This window comes from Neltuma alba, unplaced genomic scaffold (genome assembly GCF_004799145.2).
Source record: "Neltuma alba isolate B1F8T4 unplaced genomic scaffold, ASM479914v2 tig00010916_pilon, whole genome shotgun sequence".
Taxonomy (NCBI): domain Eukaryota; kingdom Viridiplantae; phylum Streptophyta; class Magnoliopsida; order Fabales; family Fabaceae; genus Neltuma; species Neltuma alba.
The window spans coordinates 26,928-53,712 of NW_021635693.1; the positions used below are offsets into that span (position 1 = coordinate 26,928).

Here is a 26,785-nt window from a genome sequence, read left to right on the forward strand (position 1 = left end):
GTGAATTATGAAAATTTATTAGGTTCAAGGTAAATAAAAATTCTGTAAGCCCAGTTATAAGTTTTTTAAACTTAATGATAAAAATTCTTCGAAAATTATAATATATTTGTAAGTTTGCGACATTTACTCTGCAGCTGAATTTTCAAGTTTGCAAAAATCAAAGTTGCGTTAAAAACTAACACAAACACACACACACGATCTTTTGACCAGTTAATTTGATATGATCTCATGTTATCTCTAACATAATCAAATATGATCTCAAAAATAAATCAACAGAACTTTTTTTTAATCTCTTCTTGAGTTCGGTAAGAAAAACATATTGGCATTATGTAATTTTTATAATTGGTTTAAATTGTTTTTTTTTTAATAAAATCCTACTTAGAGTTGTCTAAACATTAAATACATATTTACCAGTTTTACCCCTTATTTTTTTTTATTTTTTTTCTTTTATCTTTTGCTCATACTGCAGTACCTTTCTTCCTTTATCTCATTACTAGTAGTATTTCTTTCTTATTTGTTCCTTTATTTATTAAATAAGAACATACTTAAAAAAAGTTCAATTTTTACATGTTTATTGTTTTAAACTAATTTTAACTAAAAAGGATGGGAGGAATATTGAAATTGATGTATTTAATTAAATATGTTCATTTTCGTTCCTCTTTAGTTTTAAGATTTTATATATAAATTTTATGGTGTATATTTTTCCTGTTAAAACTTAGCTTTTGAATATGCGATTTGTGACAGATCTCGAAGCGTCTCGATCAGACTTTATTTTCGTCCCATTAAAAATTTTGAAGGATTCCGCATGTTAGAGAAGAGAACAAAAGTTTCTTTGTTGTGACTTGTGATCAATAATTTAAGTGCTCCTTCGATCAACTTGAGTCTTGATATTTAAAAAATTAATTGTTTTTGGCTTATAATAAAAGGCCGCGATAGATGTTGTATAACATCTTCGCTGCCACAAAAAATACTTTTTCTATTCTAAACATAAAACTCATTTTTTAGTGTAATTTACATTATAAAATAAGTCTTATATTTAGAACCTGAGAGAGTAATAAAGATAGATGTATATAAAATCAGTGATATGTACATGAAAATTTAAATAAATAAGCACAAGAGGGGTCGAATTATGCTGAAGAAACAGCTGTTTATAATTAAATGTCCTCTTCCTTTTGTTTTATTTATAAGGTCATTTGATTCCTCCACGTGGAAAAAGCACAAAAGGACTAAGACGTTGAGCACATGAGCTTCTAATTTGAAGACATATGCTTTATTTTAACGGAACACTGTAACTTACATGTTGAAAATTCATCCTATCAAAATTATCATACATTAATTATTGGAAAAATCATAAAAAAAGACCTTGAAAATTAAAAAATACATATAGGGACCTATTTACAAAAATTATTGTCATTTGCTTATTAATTATTGTCAAAATCCATACTAATATTATAATGGGTCCCTATTTGCAATTTTTTTATTTTGAAGGTCTTTTTTGCTATTTTTTCTTAATTATTTTAAATGATAATCAAAATATTTTTTAGGTTTGAAATAAATAAATAATTACTCAAAATTTTTTAAAGATTTTAATTTATGGCATAAACTAACAGTGACCAAATAACTATTTTTTAAAAATGCCTTTATAAAAAGTTGAGAGAATTAAAAATTTAAAATAAATAATTTTTATTTATTTCATTAAGCAATGTTTGAAATTTTAACTCTCTAAGCAATTCAACGGTGGGGGATTAATATATTATACTCGCAAGTTTCCATCCGTTTGTAATCATATTGGACCCAAAATTGGTCCATGCCATAGCCTATGAGCGGGTGACTTGAAAGGGAAAGAAAGGCCTCTGAGCAGTTCTCGAATCTTCATCAAATCAATGTTAACGTCTTTCAATTAGGATCGGCCCCCTCATCCATTATAGAAGATCAACAACCGCCATCACCTCACTCAAGGATTATGAGTTTTATGACAGTAATTTACACAACCAACAGAATAAATTGTTTTAAAATTTTTCAGTCGTCTCTCTCTACTTATAATATATTCAAAACTACTCTTCCGATTCTAAATATAAGACCCTTATATTACTGTATATAAGGGTCTTATATTTAGGATCGAAGGAGTATTATTCAAGTGCTTTAAAAACGAATCAACCGAATCATCATATATGCTTTTCTTATTATGAACACAAAGGTGTACAAATTTTCATTTACGTATATAGGCACAGCATGATGCTGCGTTATTGATGATGAAACTCTAGAAACCGTCATACAAATGAAAAGCCACACAAGAGAATTTGGCATTTTAGAGCCATGGAGAGTTGTAGATAGGAGTGACAACAGATTTAACTTGCAGATACTTGTGAAGGGCTTCCATTCCAAAATCTTTCCCAAACCCACTCATCTTGTACCCTCCGAAGGGAACATCATTCTCAAATGTAAAATAGCAGTTGATCCAAATGATTCCTGCTCTTATGGATCTCGAAACTGTGTTTGCTATATCAATGTTCTTCGTCACTATGCCTGCCGCTAGCCCATATTTTGTGTTGTTCGCACTCTTTATTGCTTCCTCCATTGTTCTGTTACGTATAATACACATATATTCATCATTAATCTGATAGGACCAATTAATCAACACCTTAAAATTGAATAGCAAGTATTTTAACTCACTTGAACTTCGTTAGTGCCATCACAGGACCAAATATTTCATCTTTTGCTATCAGCATGTCCTCCTGCGTAATGAATATGTCAGTTGTTGTTATTATATATGCTATAGCGCAGAGCTGAGATTTTGAAGCTCTTATGAAGTTGACTACTTCTTGGATCTTAATTATTATTACCTTAACGTTAGTGAACACTGTAGGTTCAATGTAGTATCCCTTGTTGCCCACTGCTTTACCCCCAGTCAACAGGATGGCCCCTTCTCTCTTACCGTGCTCTATGTACGACAATATCTTTTCAAACTGCCTCTTGTCAACCTACAGTTTCATACAAGCTAAAGCATGTAATCATGCATATATGAGGATGATCAATCGATATGTCTGTTATATATGTACAGTTAGCTAGTGAGTGCATATTTAATTTATGAATAAGCTTGTTGCTTAATTATTACCTGAGGACCTTGCTGAACTTTAGGATCAAAAGGGTCTCCAATTACCCAAGCTTTTGCCTTCTCCACCAACTTCTTCTCAAATTCATCATATATGCCTTCTTGAACAAACACACGAGAGCCTGCAACGCAGACTTCTCCCTGCGGAAAGTTCAAGCCAAGAAATGATGTGACATAATCATCACTTCGGGAATATGATTAATCTGATGGGAAGCTATTTGACCTTGTTAAAAAGGATTCCTATGAGTGCAAGTTCCGCAGCTCTGTCCACATCAGCATCATCGAATATAATGACGGGTGATTTGCCTCCTAGTTCCAGTGAAACTTGTTTCAGATTACTCTTAGCCGCAGCCTGCATCACTTCCCGCCCTGTTTGCGTTGAACCAGTAAAGCTAACCTACAACAACACACCAACAAAGCAAGTTCGATCAGCTGTAAGCCCTGTTCTATATCATCCAAATTAATCAGGTAAAACCCCAAATTAAATTCTTGACGTGCCATTTACCTTATCAACGTCCATATGCGAGGTTAAAGCAGCACCAGCAATTTTGCCAAACCCGGGTACAACATTAAGCACACCATCTGGTATTCCAGCCTGTCAAATTAAAAATCAGCCAAACCCAGTTATTGAATCCACGAACAAATTAAAAGTACAAGTCAGAACAATGTTAATTAATGTGTTGAGACCATAAGACATATTTAGAGAAGAGAAAGTAACATGGTTTGCGTGCGAAGATATACCAGCTTAGCGAGATGAGCGTAGAAGAGAGCAGAGAGAGGAGTTTGCTCGGCAGGTTTGACGACCATGGTGCAGCCGGCGGCCAAAGAAGGGCTGACCTTGATGAAGAACATGGTGCTGGGGAAGTTCCAGGGAATGATGTGACCCACCACACCAATGGGTTCCAGCAAAGTGTAAGCCTGGAAATTGCCTGACATCTTCAGTACCTCTCCATGGATTTTATCAGCAGCACCGGCATAGTAACGTAGCAGATTTGCAACAGAAGGAACCTCCATCTTACACCACTGGTATAGTTTTCCTGCGTCCATGGCGTCTAGTGTTGCTAGTTCTTCTGCATTTTGGTCTATCAAATCTGCCCATTTCATCAATATTCTTCCTCTCTCCTGAATATTCACACACCATCACACGTTTTACTATAAAGTAACAGCAACAAAAAACAACAAAACCCATCTACAAAATTTGACCTTTTTTTTTTTTTTAAAAAAAAAAAACGTACTCATATCTGTGTCTTGTGTCGTTATAGAACATGCTTTCTTTATATATTATATATTTGATAACATGTGGACCGTTCACATGAAAAATTTAATCGCTGAATTTAAAGTTTTTTAATGGACAAATAAAGGGTTGGCCTGACCGAAGCTAATCCTGTTCCTGAGTTGAGATCCATGAATTTCTATACAATTTTCTCTTCTTCTTCTTTTTTTCATTTTTTTCACTATATTATTAATTTTTTAGAAATATAAAATTTTCGTTCTCCATTTTTTTCCTTAAAAAAATTGTGAAATTCACGGACTTTCAACTTGAAAGGATGCGTTTCCGACTTGACTGGGTTCGTGAGTCAAGATGTACTGCGGGGATGAAAGAGAGATTAAGATATTTTGTAAAGTGTTGACCCGATATTTAAGCTTGGATGTAGCAAGACTCGAGGAGCTTCGTTATTATATATGAAGGAACTGAAACGTCCTACGATCGATTTCGAGATATTCAAACGTCTAGCACCAGGAAGATTTCAAAGGATGCTCAGACTGTATGTTCAGACTGAATTTTTCAACTATCTAGATTTAATTTAATTTAAGTTATATTTTGATAGATTTACAATTAAAATTAAAATAATGCCATATAGCTGTTAGTATTTAAAACAATAGAGTTATTATTTAATAAATCATATTTTAAAACGTCAAATATAAATGTAAACCACCTAAACTAGTTTTAGATTTCACATATATATGGCTATGGTAAATGAAGACATTTGTAATATGTGTACTACGATGGAGTAAAGCATTGAAATATTGAAAATAATTGAGAAGTGAGGACGTAGCCGGCTTGAGTTTCCAGAGCATAAATATCAACGACGCATGAGGTTCGCAACTTAGAAAATGAAAATGACTCGATAAGCTCAAAATTTTTTTTTTGGGCTGGGGGGGGCCAAAGATGGATGTTGACCAATAAATGAGTTGACTTCCCAAATTGGTTCTGCGTAATGCTTGCCACAAACTACCACATACGGACGGTTCGTCAGACGCCTTGGTTTCTGAGTCTCATTTGGTGGCTTCCACCTCAAGGTAGCGCGCCTGGCGCCATCAAATCATTTTTTCTACCCATTTTAAATTATTCTTCTAATTAATTTCTTAATTTCCTAGTTTAAAAATCAGCCTTGGTGCTCTATAGATCAAAAAGTATGCATCACCTCCGTTTACTAATAAATATTGAAGAATAATTGAGAAATAAATAATATAATTATCATGGTGTTATTCTTGTCAATAAAATATATCTTGAGCAAGTTCAGTTTTCCTCTTAAACAAAAAGAAAAAAAGAGAGAGAGAGGCAGTGGAGAAGGAGAAACATACAGAACCGGACATGCGAGGCCAGGGGCCGGAGTCAAAGGCGTGACGGGCAGCTTGAACGGCGGCGTCAATATCCTCCTTGGTGCCTTCGGCGACGGCGGCGATGACGTCACCTGTTCTGGGATCTATCGTCTCGAACGTCTTCTCTGTTTCATTGCCCTCAAAGCCTCAAACCAGTTTCCAACAGCTAGCAGCGGGTAATTAATTAAGGAAGAGAGGAGAAAAAGAAGGAATGATGCAACAAACCTGAGACGGAATCAACGAATTGTCCGTCGATGAAGAGCCGCCTGAACTTGACATCCATGGAGGGGTGGCCGTTGGAAAGAGAAGCCATGAGAGAGAGAGAGAGAGAGAGGTCTTTCTTGTGATATCAATGAGGACTGGGGAAGGGATACGATAGTTATGGATTATATATAGACAGAGACAAGAATCACTAATGAAGGACGAGGGGCGTTGAAATGTATATGGGGGCCATGTGTGTATACTAAACAGAACACTTAAAATTTCGAGTTACTCCCTCTAGTACCTATTACCACATTATAAGTGATTGCTATATATACTAATAAAAACAGTTAAAAATATTAAATTGATTATAAAATTTAATTTATTTTTAATATTATTTTCATTAACTACATTAAATTTTAATATGATTTCTACACTCTTACTACCCTCATTAAATTTAGACATAAATGGAAACAAATATTTAATGCTCCTTAAAACTATCATAACATCTTATAAAAAGAACCATTTTTTTTTTTTCTACAGGGTGTGACCATATCTAGGGAGGAACTAGTTTGGGCCTCATCACTTTGATGAGCACTCTATAGGCTCATCAGATTTGGATGGTTTATATCTTATTTGAATTGTCTAGATCTATTTTTTTATTTGTTCAAAATAATTATTTTAATATATATAATCTCAAATAGAGATAGTATCTTAGTTATCATTCTTTTAAAAAAATGATTTTTTTACTTAAAAATAATTAATTAAAAATCTTAATTCTGCACTATTCAAATTAGATATAGATAGTTCAAATCTAATGAGCTTGGAGTGCTCATTAAGGTGATGAGCACTGAAACTGGTTCCATATAGGGAGTAAAATGGAACGATTCAGGGCAGGCGGCCAATGGATTTTTGTTTCTCTTTTTGGCTTTTGTTGAAGGTATAGCCTTCTCGGATCACATTTCACATATTGATTAAAAAGATGACCATAGAGTGCTCATTATACACTACAAAAAAAATTGACTTTTTTGTCGCCGCTGAAAAGTCGTTGCCGTAGCAGCCGTGGCTGAAAACTTTCAGTGGCGACTAAAAATGTTACTGTTAAAAGATACTTTCAGCGGCGACTTTTAGAAATTTCAGCGGTGATAAATGTCGCCACTGAAAACACTTTCAGCGGCAACTTTTTTGTCGCCGCTGAAAGTAATGCCTAAGAAGAATTGACTTTACTAATGCCACATCATCACCGCCGGTGCCACGTCATCGTCTCCGGCCGTCACGTCATCACCGTCGACCTCCACGTCATCGCCATCGGCGGCCACGTCATCACCGCCGACCACCACATCATCAATAGCCACCTCCACGTCATTGCCATGTCACTCCTCCTCGCCACGTCATCGTCTAAATATTTTCACCTTAAATGTGTCTTCTTCCAGGTTCAAACTCGTGACTGCCTCCTTTCGTGTCCAACCTTCTTGCCACTGAGCCAGATTGAATTTGTTTATTAATATTGTAAAATAAAATATATATTATTATATTATACTTTCAGCGGCGACACTTTTGTCGCCGCTAAAAGTCTTGGTTTCAATGGCGAACTTTCAACGGCGACTAAAAAAGTCGCCGCTGAAAGTCCACTTTCGGCGCGCGACAAAAAAAGTCGCCACTGAAGGTCCACTTTCAGCGGCGACTTTTTGGTGTCGCCACTGAAAGTCCACTTTCAGCGGCAACTTTTTTTGTCGCCGCCTAAAGTCTATTTTTTTGTAGTGATAATCATTCGAATTAATCTTATTCCATTGTCGTGAGAAAAACATAATCATCTCTTATTGTTGGTTTGATGTTCAGCGTTAGTTGGCCGTTAGGCGCTTGATCAATAGCCCTTTCTCATCAATATACAATCATAAGATAATATAATTTTGTTATGGTTGTTTTTTTTAAGAAAAATGCCATCAAATTGTACATTTTTCGCTCATTTTATTTAAAAAATAATCGTCCTATTTTATCGTTGTTACATTTTATACTGTTTCTACATGGGAGGGGGAGAGCCGGCCCCCAAATTCAACCTTCTTTTTTACCTTTTCACTCTTGAAATTATACTGAAATATAATTAACATAAACAAACAGACCAACATAGTTAGAATATTACTCAAAATATGTTGAAAAAAAAATATTGTTCAAAATATTCTATCTATCTATTTATATCCATCATCTGATCTGAAACTTCTCCCCAACAAGAGAAAAATCGTACATTGTGTGTAAAAAAAAAGGTTACATTAATTTGAAAGTAAAGAAGTATAGTTATTTAGTTTATCAAAAAAAATATATATAAAAAATAAGAATGAAATATCAATCTCTAATAATTTGGCGATCTATGTGAATCAAGGAAGTATAACGATTCTTTGGGTTTCTATATATTTCGGGGAAAACGTCAGTTTGGAGGTTCCTAACGTCACGTTTTCAGCGACCCAACCATTTATGAAATTGACTATAAACTCTTTGTTACGTAAGACTAGTGCATACGTTTGTATTTTTGTTCATTTATTAGCACTATTTGGCTCTTTGGTCCTCGTGGAAACACGATGCAACAACAATTTCACATATGATATAACGCTTTTAACTAACTGAGTTTTATTCAAATTTGATTTAAATGATTTAGATGTTAACCTTCTTAATACCTTGCTGCTTTGGAATACTTTTTCACTAAAAAAAAAATAGAAAGTTTATGACGGATTTATGAGAAATTAAAATTCGTTGCAAATTAAATCCATCGCAGAAAATAATTATTGTAAGGAATTTGCCATGAAAAATGATAAAATCCTGTCACAAAAAATGTTTCCGTCACGAAATATATGATGGATTGATCTGTGCTAACTTTGTCACAAAATCCAGCACAAATTTCCCCCAAATTTCGTATTATTTGGTAGCTTTAAAATATTTCTTATTATGCATTTTTCCCTTAAACTATAAAATTTAAACTTTATGATATAAAAATTCAAGATATGTTAGATTCACTGCTTAATGTGTAATTGATTAAGACCCTCAAATCTCAATCAAGAGATCCATTAACTGGACCCTTAAATTTAAAAGATGTATATAAAATTTCTTATTCAATAAAAATTTTGACTCATATCAGTATATCACTTACTAGCTCATATTGTTAAATTAATGTATCCTTTTAATTGAGCACCGATCGACAAATGGCTGTTGAAAACTTTAAGGGGTTGAATTCTTGTGTTTCAATTAAACTGCTAAAGCGGGAATTATTAATCGTCAGACGTATGCATATTCAACCATGGACATTTGATATATCTCAAAGATCAGACATAAGATATGTACAGAATATAATTTTAATAATTAAAAACATATTGGGTCGAAGAAATTAGTTAGCGTCAAATGAACTTCATCTACTGCTTAGAATGCAAATCTCTTACGTTATTGAACAAAGTTTGTGTTGTGGCCTTCAGAAAAGATGTCAACTAGCAAGAAACACATGGTCCGACATTTGTTTGAATTCATGAATTCTCTTCCTTTGTTTAATTGTCGCTATCCATTTACACCTCATTAGTTTTTCATTCTTAATTGGAATAATTTTATGTATTTTAATGTTACATTAATATTTTATTTAACATGTATAGAATCCATCATTCGCCCAATTAGTTTTAGATATGTGATGCTTAACAAATTCAAATAGTGTATCATTGAGTACGTATACCAAACTCAAATAATTTCACTTATAAATTTATTAAAATCAAAGTAGTCAGCTCCAAGATAACAAAACAAAAATCTGGCCAATAAAAGATAACACAACAAAATCGGTATGTGTATCATTAATATTACATTAATATTTGATGTTACATTAATATTTTATTTAACATGTATAGAATCCATCATTCGCCCAATTAGTTTTAGATATGTGATGCTTAACAAATTCAAATAGTGTATCATTGAGTACGTATACCAAACTCAAATAATTTCACTTATAAATTTATTAAAATCAAAGTAGTCAGCTCCAAGATAACAAAACAAAAATCTGGCCAATAAAAGATAACACAACAAAATCGGTATGTGTTTTGCTTAAAGGAAAAAAAAAATCGTGCTTCACACAATTGTTGATGAAAATAGTTATTCAATTATTTTCATTTTATTTATTACTATTCATAGTTATGCTGACAGCTAATTACTTGAATTAAACTAAAGGGTTAAGATACAAATTTATTAAAAGTTTTCACTTACAAGTCAGAGGGCATCCGAAAGTTTACTCTTTACAAGTAAAAAACTATGATATTAACCGTTAAAATATTTTTAACAATGGGAAACGGAATTTATTATGAGTTAAAATTTTTGGGGTCATATAAAACCCAACAAGAATTTCTGAGATCCAGGGTTCATGAATGAAAATTCTGGAAGTAAATTTGTATCTGACACCTAAACTAAATTATCAATACATACTTTGTATTTGACTTTGTAAAACGTGTTAGGTTCAATCTGTTCCTTTAATAATAAACAATATGAGCACAGTGTAAATACTTGTAATTAAACAAGTTAAACCCTATCCAGTTCGGCCAAGTCTTCTCCTGGCTCCGCAAACTTCTCAAATTGAAAACTTATTTTTTTTTTCAAAAGAATAGCTAACAGTGTTAGTCTGGAAAAAAATAGAAAAAAGATCTCAGCCTATTATGAATTTTTAAGTACAATTACTTTAGTTAATTGATTAAATTTATTTATTCACGCTTCGGTACAAAAATTCGCATAGATCTCTCCACTTTAATCTCGGATGTTGTTGCTTCAAGATGGGGTTGGCATGATCTGGATTACTGTTTGTAGATCACATGGTCTTGTTTTTATAAGACAGTCAACAAAACTAAAAAAATCAAAAGAGATGTCTGATTCAATCGATGCATTGATAAGAGATTTAGAAAATAAATTACACTATTCGTCATTTTACAGATGTAATATTTTGTATTGATATTTATGTTTCTAAATAAATGCATTCATTTTCTATTCTTTTCTTTTCATAGTCTAGTATTCATCACACACTTATCTTTTTATGGCATGTGCTTTGGTTTTTTCCCCCCACATCTAGTTTCTCAACATGCGATTTATGGAAGACGCGTTGAAGTTTCTGAAATTAAATGCGGGTATATATGAATGGAAAAAATATTTTTGAGAGAGTTATATTAATTGAGTCCGACAATATTTAAATTTGAATTAATCAGATAGTCGTATATAAAATAAAAAAAAAGTTTTTAAAGCTTTCTGTTTTCTCATTAGAAAATGCGAAGTATTCCATCTCTCTACCTGCGTATACGTACTGATCATGTTAATTCCCTCTTAGGTTAAAGATGACTTTTTCTTACCAACAAGCGTTGGGTGCAGTGGTAAAGGCACCTGACACACCCCAGGCGGACAAAGGTTCGAACCTGGAGCTACGCTTGTTGGGAGGGGTTTACCGCCTTTGGTGCAAAGCACCTTAAATGGGCGTGCCTAAATACCAACCCCGTTCCGGATTAGTCAGTTGCCCCGGGTTACCTGGTCCATTTTAGAAGGCCAGGGACTCAGGAAAAGGCGCTGGATACCGGGGGAATCGCGGGTCACTCGCCTTAGATTACCGGAAAAAAAAAAAAAGATGACTTTTCTTAATTAATTTGGATCTCAATTAGGGAAGGCAACCAAAAACTGCTGTTGTTACCAAGCATGCATGTTGACAAATTTTGATTTTAAAAAAATGAATCGACATAAATTATTATATATGTTTGTTTAATTAGACAAGAAAACTACGTGTGTGTGTGAGAGAGAGTGTGTGTGTGTACATAGATATATATATATATTTATATATATAGCAGGATATATTCCTTCTTCAATAATAGACTACTGAATCTGTCAACTATTATCAGAGTCATTCCAGGCTTTATTTTGCATATTAAAGTGACATTTGTTATTTAAAAAGCCAATACAAAGTTCAAAAGAAAACTGAATTTGACATTAAATATTTGTTTTGAAATATATTTGAAACTTTGCATTAATTGTCAACTGCTCCCTGAATATATTATTTAATATTTATATAAATAGTATTATTACTTAAATGATTTTTTTTCCCCAAATGTCAAGGAAGTCACGTTTGCAATCAAATATATAGTACAACGTTATGAAAAGTTCGTGTTTAATTAAATATTATTCTTAAGGTATGTCGAGCGAAAATGTTTAAGATGTAATCTCTCTAGGTTAATATGGTTGGCCAAAAAAAAATCTCCAGATTATTATGATTTAATATCTTTTACTTAGATGTAAAGACAAAATTAAATGAGATGTGATAGACGGGAAAAGAATTTCATTTATTTGTCTGTTTGGAGATGAAAAATGAACTCAGTGTGGGTTTACCTTGCGTTTCAGGAACGTCCTATTCCTTAATAGGGTAATGTTTACTTAAGTAACGTAATTTGATTCCTTCAAATGGGGAAACACAAGAACTCCTCCTGTCCTATTTATAAAGCACATAGAAAAGTTTTTGTTTTCCTATGTATAAATAATCATCACTTGATTAAGTTTTTAGCATTAATGCGCTATTTTGTCATTTATTTATTATAATGTAAACAGTTTAATTTTTGAAAAATGTGTATATAAACTGAGAGTAAAGTTAAAAAGTTATTATATTTTAATGAAGAGTTAATGTAGTTTAATATTTTTTTTAGTTTGTATGAAACATGCTAAAAATAATTTATAAATAGGACCAGAAAAATAATAAAAAGGCAGAGCTTTTAGAAGACAGTTGAACCCCAGTCACAAAAAAGGCCTAGAGCGGTTAAAAAATAACTCTCCCAACAAGTGTGCTTTTCAGGATTTGAACTTGTGTTCTCCTTTTTATGAGGGTGAGGCCACTACCACTTCAATCAACAGCTTGTTCATTTATCTCTATTTGATATATATTAAATCTCATGTTGACTTTATAATAAATTTTGTCTTAAACTCAATTATTCAAAGAATCTAATTTAATTACTACCTCTGGTCCTAATTATAAGAGCCAGCTGACTAATTTGAGGAGATTAATGAAGTAAGTTGGGTTAGTTATTTGTCCTAAATAGGTGTTGTCTTTCCAAAAATATCCTTGCTAATCAAGTGTATTGACTAGAACTCTTATTATGAGAAGGGCTACTTCGGAAAAAAATGTATAAATATGAGACACAAAGTGGATTGGTGTTTTATATTTAAGACCAAAATAAAAGTCAAATAGGGTTTTATATTAAAGACCGGAGGTAGTATTTCACAATATCAGTTTTGGATGACTTATAATCATCTTTTCCTTTTGGAGAATTACAATCAAGTCCCACAGAAGGGAAAAAAAAATTACAAAACAAGTCCAAAGATTTTTATTCTCCACTGCATGACTTGTTATTACAGACTACTCAGGTTGTTATTAGACTTTTTAGTAATTATTTTCTTTTATGAGACTTGATTGTAATTCTTTCTTTCTTTCTTTTTTTTTTTTCCGGGACCACAGGACGGTGTTGTTGATCAATCTATGCCTAATACGACTAATTATTAATGAATTATATAAAACTTTATTCAAAAGCGTTCGGTTCGGCTATGGCCTATGGAATATTTTGGCAGCCTAGCGCACGAAACATTAACTACGCCTAAAGCAAAGGTGATTACTGGTTACAATTAATGTGTTGTATTCTTTTCTTTATTCTCTTTATGGGGAGTAAGTACATAAGTGGGGGAAAAATTAATGAAGTTTCACTCCATAGACCATGGGGCTCATAAAATATTAATTAGTAGATGACTGTAAATCATGCACTGACCATATGGGACCAAGTAGTGAGGTGGATCAATGTTATGGTGTTCGCATTTTCCGGCTTAATTCTGGGTTTAAGAATTAGGATTAGTCTAATTCTGACTTAATTTTTTTTTCTAGCAAAAAATCATTCATTTAATGATGATCACATGACATCTCAACTCTCAAGCTTTTATCCCATTTTATCAGTAATATTTCCCTTATCTCCAGTTTCACACACTAAATAAATTGCATCTTTCTAAATTCATGTTGCTTGCAAACAAAGACTAGTTTAAAAAATTTTAAAGCACCGTATAGGTATCTTAAAATTTATCTACTCGCTTTTTAAGATGCTTCTTTGTGATTCTTGTAAAATAAAATTCTTCATAGATTAAATTCTACAGAAAAATAGAAAAATATGGGGCTGATTCGGTTGAATTCATATCCTGCCAAATACTCCTCTAGTCTTATTTATAAGACAGAAAGAAAAGCTTTTTCTTAATCCTATTTATAAGTCATTTCATTAAGTCTTTAGTGAGAATGTATTATTTTATCTTTTATTTATTATAGCATAGATTTTTTTAAAAAAGTGTATATATTAAATAAGAATAAAATTAAAAAATTATTATATTTTAAAAAAAAGTTAACGTAGCTTACAATTTTTTTTAATCTATATAAGATACGTTGAAAGTGATATGTAAATAGGAGCGGAGGAGTACATCAGATGTTAAGGATATTTATGGTGTGGCCGTAATTAGTGTAATTAAATGAATCCTATTTCACCAGACAACTTGATGGACGTCCTTTACTCAGACTTTTTAGTTCTTACCGGACACCCTATCGGGTACAAATCAATTAAACCAACTGTTTTCGAGCATTATTGATCAATAATCAATTTTGTCTAAATTGATGATGACAATGACTATTAATACCGGTCCTAATTATAAGAGTTAGTTGGCTAATTTGAAGAGATTAAGAAAATAAGTTAAGTTAGTTATTTGTAATAAATAAGTATTGTTTTTCTTAAAATATTCTTGCTAATTAAGTTTATTGACTAGAACTATTATTATTAGAGGGACTACCTTGAGAAAAAATATATAAATATGAGAGACAAAATAGATTGAAATCTTATAATCAGGATCAAAATAAAAATTAAATAATATCTTATATTAAAGATTAGTATAACACTAAAATATCCAATCTCGTAGGACGCCAATCAAGCAATAGTAATGAATTATAGGCATCCAGGCTGTATTTGATTTCATGCACATGAATTCATTTAAATAACGAAGACAAATTTTGAGCATTGACCGCACCACCGCCGGCAGCAACAGGCAAAATCCTTATCCGTCCAGCTCGCTTTTTATAGACCGATGCAGTCAAATGTACGTGTCTGCGGATAACAAGGAATGGCATTGTTCATCTGCGATAAATCATGCAATCCTCAGATCACGTGTAACGCACAAAACCCCGCGGCAAGTTATGTTCAATAATCGACAGCAAAGATGGCAAATGAGTTGTCCACAAACAGCATAGTCAACTTGAGTGTTTCGAATTATCAAAATATATTAACAGAGACCGTCCAATTCAAAACAAGATCAAATATATCAAGAAAAGGCACCCCGCACTTCTCTTTTGGAGGGAGACCAAAGATTCAAACCTGTGTTTGTACGCGTGCTCATTTGTGTACTAAATATCTGAGCGTTCTATTTGACCCCTATAACCAAAAAAAGAAGGATATATCAGTAAAGACGAGGCTTGGTCAAAAGGCATGCCTATGCCATCAGATCTATTATTTTTTGATATCTTGATCAAATATCGAGGTATTGGGGTACTGGCAATCACATTCGAGCATCGTCATATTGTCGTCGTCGTCGTCGTCATCATCATTATAGATGGAATACAATGTAATTTAGTAGCTACAGCTTTTAACATCTAAATTCTAATTCCAATAGAGTTTGAAGCTGGCTGAAACTTCAGGACCTCGACCTCCCTAGAAACTCTGTTAATCATATAGCAACAGTTTAAAAAGAATGGAAAGGAAAAAGATTGAACTCCGGAGTCATTGAGAAGGGATATAATTTAAGATATTCTTCAAAATACAGGAAAACAAAAAGTATCGCTAACTTGTGATTTTCTGGTCTAGTGTGTAAATGGTGGTTGATAGGCAGGTGGAGCGGCATTTCCATAATCATATATGCCGTAGTTAGTCTGAGCTCCAAAGGAAGCACTAGGAAGCGAGTAATGATGTTGAGTTAATCCAACAGGGCTTTGACTATGAGGAGCTCCATAAGCAGCTGCATAAGGATTAACTGTAGGACCATCATAGACAGTCTGGCTGGGGTAATTGAATGATCCAGAAAATCTTGAAACAGGGCTGGGTTGTGGAGGAGCTGGTGGGTTCCTCCTATTCAAAGATGGGTATGAATTAAATTTTGCTGCTTTAGCCGGCCGGAAAGAGCTCGATCCAACACCTCGACCGCTGCTTGATCCATAGGCCCGCTTATGAGATTTATTCCCCACAAACGAACTCTTTTTCCTCTCAGCCTTGGATTTCTCCAGATGAGCAACTCGTTTCCTCAAACTTTCAAGGTTGAATTCTGATTCCAGTTTGTGGTCTTCTATACATTTGATCGCAGCCTTGATGGAATTTAACTCCAGAGTGCTTGATTCATCCTGAAAAATGAGCTCAGTATAAGAGGTCTATCGAAAACATTAATTCATGAGAATATTAACACAGCATGAGAATCTAAATTAAAAAAGCAGTAATCCAGACCAATGCAGCCTGACTGTGGTTTCCACTCTTTGATAAGGTAGTAGCATTCTTTTTGAAGTTCCGCAGATAGGACTTGAGCAGATTAATGGGGGGAAACCTTTCAGTCAAGCCAGATTCTGAAGCAAAATAGACAGCTTCAACCTCTTTGCCATTTTTAACGAGTTCATCTATTATATCTGCATAGAACAATAGCATTTATTAGTCCATGTATGCCCTGGAATGTCAAATGATCACAAAATTCTGCCATGTTCAGATTTTTAGTTTTAACCAGATCCGTCATTTTTCTTTTTTGCTTCTAAACATGATGATCCTTTTCTCTTGTCAAGAAGCAAATCGTTTGGACATGATTAGATCCTCGTAGTAACTGTGGTCATTAATATACAGTCCTCACAGATATCAACGGACCTGATAAGGTTCCGTATGAAATTTACACTGGTAATACTGCCCTGAAAATATAATAAAAGCCAAAACTCCGTCTACTGTGATAGAGCTACTGGGTTTGCTAAGACCTTATTGGAGGAAAGGAGGAAAAGGTTAGAAGGGGGCAATGCTGCTAGTTTAGAAGATTATCCCACGGTTCCTGGCCGCAAAGGAAAAGAAGTGCTGTATGAGTAAGCTTTAGGCGCAGGCAGTAGGGGTAGTGTCTGGTGTAGTTTTTTGGGTCTTCAAATCTTCCCTTTGGTCCAGCGAGAGGGAAGTTCTGCCTTTTTCAAATTGAGAGTAGTGAGGAGAGTTCTTGTCTCTTGAACGCCAGGTTGGGGGTGGAGGAAGATCAACTTTCTTCGTCATTTTCTGTTTCTGTTTCACGTGTCTCTTTTGTATCCGGTGTGAGTTTTCTCATATTGTAACTCCCTTCATTCCGTTGAGAGGACGAACATTTTGATGTTTATTATAAATTCAGTGCTCAATATATCTTCTATTCAGCTTGGGCTCTATGACACTGCAAATTACATCTTTTTCCTCCAAGGAGCAAAGTGTCGTCACAACATCTATGGGCACCAGTATGTAGAATGCATCTTGTAACTTGATTTTAGAGATAATTATTATCCAAAAACCCAAGAGTATGTTTCAGTTTATAGCATCTTAATTTTATGATGTAGACTCAGCTTCCGTTGGTCTTGTGAGATGGTATTACTCTAGTAAATCAAACTAAATCAAAAACTCATTTCATCAAGTATTTGGGGGAAAAGCTCCAAAATCCAGAAGGAAGATGCTAAGTAGGAATACAACATGGTATATATTCATAAATAAGATTAGCAAAAGGAATAGAATAGTTGAAGGGTTCATCCAACTAAGTTTTGCACCATTCAACTAAGTATCTTATGCCATTTATTCAAACGGCAGTAATTTTTTGGCCACGAAAAGGAGAGTGAGATTGAATCATTGGAAAGTACATATTAATGGATGTCCAGTGTTCCAAAAGAAGTAGGGACTGGGGACACAGATACTGGAATTTTTACTGATATCAAAGGATATTACTAAGACCGAAAAGTAAATGCTTGACACATCCTGCTGTCTAACTGTAGAAAAATGTCAACTTGTCTAATAAAAAACGTACTGTGAGAAAATTAAAGGTGGATTTTTGGTGTGATAAGAGAAGATACATCAGAGATCGGCACCATGATGTGGAGTTGAGATGGGAAATAAGAGAAAGGCAGCCCCGGATGGCTGTGATAAACCTTAAAGTGAGATGGTAACTTTTAACAGCCGAACTCAATAGCAAAAGAACCAGACATACAATAATACAGATAGCAAGGACTGACGCTTTCAAGACGATCTATGGCTCTAGACAATTTCCAAATACAAAAGATTAAATTCTCAATACGTTCCACTACATTTGGTAGCCTGACTAGATTGCCCTGCTTTAAATCTTACTACTTTTTAACAGGTTCAACCTAAACTCCACTCTCTTAAATTGGTGAAGATAGACTTAACAACTGAGGAAAAACACCAGGTCTAATGATTATGATCTGATCATATAGAATCTTTTACAAAATTGTAAACAAGAGAGATTCTCATACCTAGGCTAAATCCCATTTGGACAAAATTCATTCTTATTAAGCACGTAGCTCTGTTCACATAAGATAGATGTATAAGCTTCATACTAGAAACAACACAACAATCAATTAATACAGAAGGAAACTTCACATTTTTTTTCGTTTCATGACGTCCATGTATGTCTTGTTGTCTGTCAGTTCATGTTTCTAAACTGGATCTCAAGCGAGCTTCGAATCTAATTTTAAGGATCTCAAAAAGGGCTCCAGCGAACTTGTCGATGTTGCCGGCTTACATTTCAAGAGTAGAGTCACTTTGCTGTAGACTTATAACAACAAAATTAAAATAAAAAACGGAGCATACTATAGTTAATCTGTCTCTATACTGGGAAGCTTGAGGCAGAGACGTTGAGGTTGAGGGAAACTCCTATGGAAGAGGTCTATTAAACACATCGGCAGCAGCTCAAGTACACCTCGGCTCTACTCGACAATTATTGACATCCCTGAAAACATAATTTCTATAATGTTTTTTGGGCTAACTAATCCGAAGCAAGCCTTACTGCTCAAGTCAAGAGTTTTTGATTTACAAGTACATGGAGTTGGCACATTTGTTTACCATTGTTTTCTTTAAAATGTAAAATATAACATATGATAACAAATTAAGAAAGGAAGAACGACAAAAGATAAAAGAAGACTGACTAATGACTCCACTTTACGGATGTGTTTGAAATAAGTAAATAGTCCATCATGAAATCCAACCACGAATAAGCAATGTCATCAAGCAAGAAGTCCCGTCACTAATCATCATGCAACCAAATTGTGCAAAACTTGCGAGTGGACATCCAAATATTTCATCTAAGTATTCTGCATCTAATACCAACAAAAAACCTAGCATGCAGAGAACAGGTGAGGGATTATACGAACCTCCCATGTTCTCCCCGAATTCTAACGCAGATGCAATCTTTGCCATATCCCTTCTCGACGCAAACTCCATGACCATCTTTCTCAAATACTCCTCATCGAAGCTCCGACGTAGTCTGAAACCTACTACCATCTGAAGAAACATCACCGCTTCGGCTGCACCGACAGCGCCGTCTTCAGAAATACCATCCATCTGCCCTTTCCACAACTCTATCAAGTCAGCTGCTCTGCCAACCATTCTTCTGCAAAATTCTGGCGACTTGCCTGCAGAACTAGTTTCCGGAAACAATGCTTGAATCAAAATCCCACAAGCCCATCGCTTATCTGTGACCCCAGATTTTGCCGATTTGCTATTTAGAAATTCTTCCACCGCATCCAAGACCAATCTTGAAGGGTCCACCGCCTCCGCTATGGCCTGCACTATCTCGGCTCTCAACGACGCTGATTCTTTACGCTTAGATACGATGAACCTCAACAACGCTGAAGAATCCATTTTACGACAGAGAGACTTCAGGGTTTCAGACAATTCAACATTTGCGGGAATTGGTTTAGCGAAGTCGGCCAAAGCTGCTTCCTTTTGTTCTTCAATTCGCGCGGCCGCAGCGGACTCGCGTTCTGGAATAGAATTCTCGCGGTGATCGAGGGATTCGTGAGTCTTGTTTGCATGGGATTCCAGAGCTTCAAAGTTTGAATCTATCAATTGGGATTTCTGGGAGATTGAAGCTTCCAGGGAAGAGAAATGTTTCGATAGGTTCGTAAACAGCTGGGTGCAAGTGGAGATAATAGACCTGCGTTCTTCGAGGTCGTCGAAGAATTTCTGGACTTTGTTTGTGCTTGTTACAAGCTGAGTCGCCATTGATAGATTGATGTTAGCGTTTCAGTGGTCACATCTGGAGACAAAACCCCAAACCTTATCCTCGGGACACTCCGTTTCCAGTTCCACTGAGCTAGATGACATTAAATGAATGAACTGCGACGAAGTACTACCGTCATCGCCTGAAATGTAACATAAAGAAGGAGAGAAGGAATGATTTGCGCGAAAATAATAAAATAATAATATTATTATTGTTAAATCTTAAACCAGCGGAGGAATTTGCTGGTAAAAAAAAAAAAACACCAGGGGAGGAAGAAAGGAACATCGGCAAAGGTAAAGCTAGACATTAATTTTATGATGATTATACTCAATAAATTGATCTTGTAGTTTGATTATCTTTATGTCCTCGCCTAATCAATTTTCAATCTACCAATAAGCAGTTTTTTTTTTAAATTACCCTTATCGTGTTCTTATTGGAATTCTGGTTTTATTAGATTAATGTGAGTATTGGACAATGTATAATTGTATATAGTCTAATAAACATGATATTTTTATTCATCTCTTATTCTCTTACCAAAAAAAAACATATAATGCAAATAGGAGTACAAGGTCTAAACCCTTGTTTGGATTGAGAGAAAATTAGAGAGGAAAGAAAATTAGAAAGAAAAAAAATGGGAAGAAACAAGTTTTGAAAGAAAATGTGGAAAAGAAAATAAGATGGATCCCATGCTTTATTTTTTCTCTGAATTTTCTCTTCATATATGAAGAGATTTAGGAAGGAAAACAAAATTTCTATGATTACCCTTCCTCTCTCTTCCTTTTTATATTTATTTTCTTTTATTATATTTAAAAAGTTATTCACTTTTTATTTTTTTATCTTAAAACAATGTTTTTATTAAATAATTTGGTTGTAAAACATAAGAATCTGAAAAATATATAAATCAAATAACTTGATTTTAAATTATTTGATTATGCTAATGTTAGTATAATTTTTCTATTGCAATATTCATTTTAATTTAATTTCAAATATGATATATTTTGATAAGGACATTTTAGTCATTTAGATATTTACTAATTTTCTTTCTTCTCTATTTTCTCTCATTCATCCAAACAAAAAAGATGATGACAACTTTCCTTCAGTTTTTCCTTCTCTCTATTTTCTCTCGTTTTATTTTTTTTCTCAACTTTTCTTTCCATCCAAACAGAGCATAAGAGTTGCAGACTAAAAATCATACTTACAAAAACTATGTGGAGGTCTTGATAATGCAACTTTTGATCACTCTTGACGTAGAAAGAAGCACAAAAAAAATAATTTTTTTAATTTCAAATCTAATATGTATCATATTTTTTGTTAAATGCGCTCAATACTCCGAATTATTTTCTCAGATACATCCAGTGTCCTAAAATAATACAATTTCACCCCTGAAGTTAATAAAATGGTGCAACATTATCCATATCTAATAGAACTGGTAGTTTGAATGTTAAAATGCTAAGTCAGCACAGTTTGACAAAAAAAATCATATTTGGCATATGACGGACAAGTCTGACATGGAAAAAAAAAAAACTTTAGTTGGCATAATTTTTCAAAAGAGCTTTTAACCATGAAAAATTTTAACCATGAAAAAAAAAACAAAGGTTACAATTCTTTACAAACGAAAAGTAATGGGTGGCCAACCAAACTCATCCTCATTGGTCTGCAAGCAAATTAAAGAATGTGTTCATCCTTGGCCACAAAAGGCATCGATACTTTGTGAAGAGAAAACCCAAATATTCAAGAGCAAATGGCAAATTCTGATACTCCTAATCAATTTTCTTTTCTTCTAGCGGAATCAGATTTTGAGAAACATAAATCAAAATATAGATACGAGGAACCATAAATCAATCAATATTTGGAAGATCCATACCATAAATTAGCTTCCCAAAGTTTGAATAAATTAAATAAGTAAACCTTCAAGATGATCAAATTAGGGCTCAAAGATAAGCAAATCTCAAGGGACTCCTCTTCAATCTATATCAATTTTAACTTCAATTTGCAATAACGTCGATCTCTTCCCGTCCTTTGTTCAAGAAACACACAACGTCGTCTTCATTCTCCCTCTGTTTGTGTTACTACTACCTTGTTTTCTGCTGCTTCTGCTTTTGGTGCTTCGTACCTCACCAGATCTGATGCCCATCCGCCGACTTGGACTAAAGGGATTATGGATGCCCTGAAGAAAACTCAAATCTAGCAGCAATTATCGATTTCTACAGTGGCTGCGGCGAGCCCGCAAAAGAACAAATCCCAGAATCGCAACTCCTCCCACTTGCCTTTTCCAACTCTCCTTCAAATCTTCCCTTCTTCTTCTTCAATCTCAGTCGAATACAAGGGTGCACATGCGATTTCGGGAAGCCTGAAGACTTCTGTTGCGTTTTTTTGTCAAAAACTTTTTAAAATATTACATAAATTTCATGTCATATGCCAAAATAGATTTTTTTTGGGGTCAAACTTTGTTGATTCAGTATTTTAACGGTCAAACTAACAATTCTGTTAAACATGAATTAGACTGCACCATTTTAATAACTTTAGGGGGAAATTGCACAACTCATTACTTTAAGATACTGGATGTGTCTGAAAAAATAGTTTGAGGTGTTGAGCGTACCTTAACTCTTTTTTTTTGCTAGAATATGTATCATATTTATCACCTACTTAACAATAATAATTATTTTATTATTATTTTCTTATCTAAAAACATTGGAGATATTTTCATTTATAAAAGGGATAATTAATCCACAGCTCCTTATAGTTTTAATTAATTTTGATTCAGGTCTTTATAGTTTTTTTTTCTTTTTATCAGGTCCTTATACTTTCACCTGTTTTTAATTAGGTCCTTGTATTTATTTTTCTTTTTATCAAGTCCTTATAAGTTCACCTTATTTTTAATTAAGTCTCTGAATTTTTTATTCTTTATTTTATAAATTCTAATAGTACTATTATATAAACATAAAATAGTACATATTATTTAATATTAGTTTATAAACAATAATATTCTAAAGATATTGAATTATTATAATGATTTTAATTTTTTCAGCAAAAAAATTAATTGTTCTAAAAAAATTTCCTGAATTAATTAATTCTATTACTTTTTTATTACATAATTATTAATTTAATTTAATTATTAATATTTTATGTTTCAGTATTAATCTATTTAATTAAGCTTATATTTAATTAATAAATAAAAATTAAAACTACATGGACCTGATTAAGAATTTAGTGAAATTATAAGGATTTAATTAAAAGAAAAATAAATATAAGGACTTAATTAAAAAAAGGTAAAAGTATAAGGACCTGATAAAAAGAAAAAAAACTATAGAGACTTGATTCAAAATTCGTTGAAATTATAAAGACTTGCGGATTAATTAACCCTTTATAAAATTATTTTTTACTTAATATATTTTGTTTGTTGTTGCGTATCCAGTGACCCAATTCACTTGAAAAGATTCTCTGAAACTATTAAGAAGAAATCGACAGTTACAATTTTAAATATTCTAGCCTCATAATCTCGATACTGGCCACAAGTGTATCCACATTCTACGTACATACATAAATAAAATATAAAATTTATTCTAAGTAACTGCATTACTCGCAATCTCACCACAAATTTGACCAAAAATATGGTCTCGCAATCAAATTATATGAAGCTTTTATTGAGAAGGAGTGTACCAGTTTAGTAGTGATACTGATGCAAAGTGGGCTACGCCTTGTGGGGTGTTCTTGTAGCTTCGTCAAAAATAAGGGCTGTTGTTCAATGACAATGACTCTGGCTTTCTCGTCGCTTCCACAAGCTACTTAATTGACTTTTCATATGAAACCAGATCAGTTACTGTATAAATCATCTTATCATAATATATTCCTTTGTTTCAGACTCCTTATTTTCTTTTCTTTTTCTGGACCACATTGATCAAACTTCTGACGGAAGTAGTATCAGATAAACTCCAAAAGCCCTCACCCATTGCCCAGATTAGTGCTGTTCTGTTTCAGTTTAAGGAACAAACAAGTGCAAGTTCCAGTTAATTCTGGCCTACAACTGAATTAACTTGCAGCAAAGGAGTTATATTAAGTAATAACAATTGCTCAGTAGTACTATAGAATGCGAAAGAGATACAGTCATAAGTACTGATATCACCATGTTGTATTTAAGATGAGCAAAAATCAGACATGGCTGACACAAACTTGTTTGTGCTTGGCTCACACTACAACTTTCTTTAAATTCAATCTGGAAGGATCAGCAAAGCGAGCAGAGAAAGATCTAGACAAATTGTCTGGTTCATCCAGCGCTGAGCCCTGATCAAAGTTCTGCGAGTAAGTGTGCGGATCATAATAAGGGATATGCAGCGCTGTTGCAGAAGACTGAAGCAGCCTCTTTTTCTCCTTCTTAAACTTCATCCACAGCATCCTCCACTTCATCTTGCCCGACGAGCCACATCTTCCCAACTGGACGGTTCTGCTGTCTGAACTGCACCAGTTTCTGATATCCATGGCTGAAACACCACAAAGCTCTTAATTGTTTGGGATATATACCGGTGGGAATACCAAACGGTTTGGATATTGGACTCGAGGTATATATATTATTATGTTGCCCTTGTTATGTGGATCGCACTAAGTTCAGCTTAAAACGGAAGCACGTGAGCACGTGATAGCCTGCAGTTCGTAGCCAATTTGCCATGTGGGAGTTGATACGGTTTGAAATTTTTCTTATTTAGATAAGCCTGCCTACCTGTTTTGTTTTTTGGTGATTGGAGGTGGGTATCAATTATTAAGGACGCTTATTAGATTCCGTTACGCCTTTGCACTTTTCTACGAGCCAGCGTTCAATATTCAACATTCCGCACTTCCTCTGATAAAGAAGTCTGAGAAAGAGCCATTTACCTATACTTGGTTTGTTTGTTTTGCTAATAACAGTGTGAACTGGTTTAAAAGATGCTTATGAGCAAAGCCCTTTGTGTGTAAAAATGCATTGCATTCAAACCCGTAGTGTGGCTTATTCCGAACTGATCTTTTTTTTCCCCCCAGTGGTGTCTTACTTTTGCAGGTTCTCTTTTTATGCCATCTTGCAGAAAGAAAAAGCGTGTCATGGAGAATTTAAAAAAGCAAACCGCGTCTGAAAGGAATCAGTACCAAAGGAAGAAAAGAGAGAAGAAAGAGAGATTCAAGGTAGGGACAGGAATATCATTCATACTGAAAAGCAAAGCAGGATTGAGCATCTCTGATCAAGAAAGAATCATAAATAATGTCATCGGTAGTTTACATGGGAGAGAAAATACAAAGGGGAAAAAAGAAAGGAAAAATGAAATCAATGAAACAAGTAGGTAATAGCCAGAGCGACCAGCATGAGAAGATAAGCTACTCCTTGATCAATGGTAGTGCCTGCATTAGAACCAGTAAATAAGAAAGGAACTAAAATGAGTCTATATATATAAAGAGAGAGAGTGAGTGAGTAGGAAGATGAAACGCAATTAGAGAGAATACAGACCGTCACTGGTAGGAGGAGGAGCAGGAGAAGGAGAAAGATGGAGGGCTTGAGCGAGGTGGGAGAGTGAGAAGGGGAACAAAGTGAGAAAAGGGAAGGCAAGCATTCCAGAGTTGGTCATGTTTGAAACACAGAGAGAAACAGAGAAGAGGGAGGGATGATATATTTATAGGAGGAGGGAAGAGGGAATCAGAATAAGAGGTACAAAAAGAGTATGAGAAAACACAAGTTTATTTGTGTTGCAAGGTACGCGTCTTGCGTTTTCCACTCTGTATCCACACGCTGATTCTCTGAGCAAACAGTGCACACCAGTTTGCTTTTATACTCATTTAAAACTTCTACTACTACAATTAAGTCCACCTGCCTAATCATCAACATTCAACCCCCACATATCATATAAAATTTATAAGAAATCACATTATAAATCAAACGTAGATCTTAGGCCAATCTAATTTCTCCTTAAATTATGTGTTCCTATAATTCAAGATCCAACTGAATCACATGGTAATATAGTATACATATATCCTGGACGTTTTTATTGTCAAATCAGAAGAAAACCAGAACATGTGAAACTAACCTGAAAGGTCAAAGAAGCTATTAATATAGCAGGGTAGCAGGAATAAAATGACAATAATTGCTCATACAAAACAGAGGAGGCAAGCAGAAAACCAGTACGGTGACTACTAATTGGGACAGTAGGAATGGTAATCACCATGTTGTGTTTAGGATGAATAAAAACCAGACATCGTAGGCTTCAATAATTTCCGGAAGCTTTGGCTCACACTACCATTTTCCTTATATATATACACACGCCTCATGCACAGTCATTTCCACTTCAACCTGCTCCATCCTTTTCTGCCTCGGGCCCACCTTCAGATTTCTTGCATTTGAGCTTCACCAGTTGAGTGGGGTTAACGGAATCAGATCCCATCTTCAATAATATCTTACTTCTCCAGGTTCACTTTTTATCCCCTCTGTTTGCCCTCTTTATCGGTCTTAATTTATATGTTTTATAACAGACTAATCAATAGTTAGTTAAAAAAATTTAGAATTGATTGTCAAAATTACAAGAGTGAAGATCTAAATAACCA

At 34.1% G+C, this 26,785-nt stretch overlaps 2 protein-coding genes and 1 long non-coding RNA gene across 3 annotated transcripts; all 3 read right to left on the reverse strand.

The window, feature by feature from the left end:
• Positions 1-2,160: 2,160 nt before the first annotated feature.
• Positions 2,161-6,074, reverse strand: LOC114759904 (aldehyde dehydrogenase family 2 member C4-like). The gene is made up of 9 exons (XM_028949137.1): positions 5,942-6,074; positions 5,699-5,841; positions 3,854-4,234; positions 3,618-3,707; positions 3,336-3,509; positions 3,116-3,253; positions 2,844-2,981; positions 2,674-2,735; positions 2,161-2,582 (listed from the first exon to the last, which is right to left on the reverse strand). The coding sequence occupies exons 1-9, from the start codon at positions 6,027-6,029 to the stop codon at positions 2,309-2,311; spliced, it is 1,488 nt and encodes a 495-aa protein (XP_028804970.1). The 5' UTR covers positions 6,030-6,074; the 3' UTR covers positions 2,161-2,308.
• Positions 6,075-15,440: 9,366 nt separating this feature from the next.
• LOC114759907 (FRIGIDA-like protein 4a) lies at positions 15,441-20,347 on the reverse strand. The gene is made up of 3 exons (XM_028949140.1): positions 19,377-20,347; positions 16,459-16,634; positions 15,441-16,358 (listed from the first exon to the last, which is right to left on the reverse strand). Exons 1-3 carry the CDS (start codon positions 20,227-20,229, stop codon positions 15,825-15,827), a joined length of 1,563 nt encoding a protein of 520 aa, XP_028804973.1. The 5' UTR covers positions 20,230-20,347; the 3' UTR covers positions 15,441-15,824.
• A 5,021-nt stretch (positions 20,348-25,368) lies between these two features.
• Positions 25,369-26,239, reverse strand: LOC114759909 (uncharacterized). The gene is made up of 2 exons (XR_003741986.1): positions 25,698-26,239; positions 25,369-25,591 (listed from the first exon to the last, which is right to left on the reverse strand). It is a non-coding gene; the product is annotated as an uncharacterized LOC114759909 (long non-coding RNA).
• Between the last annotated feature and the right edge of the window lie 546 nt (positions 26,240-26,785).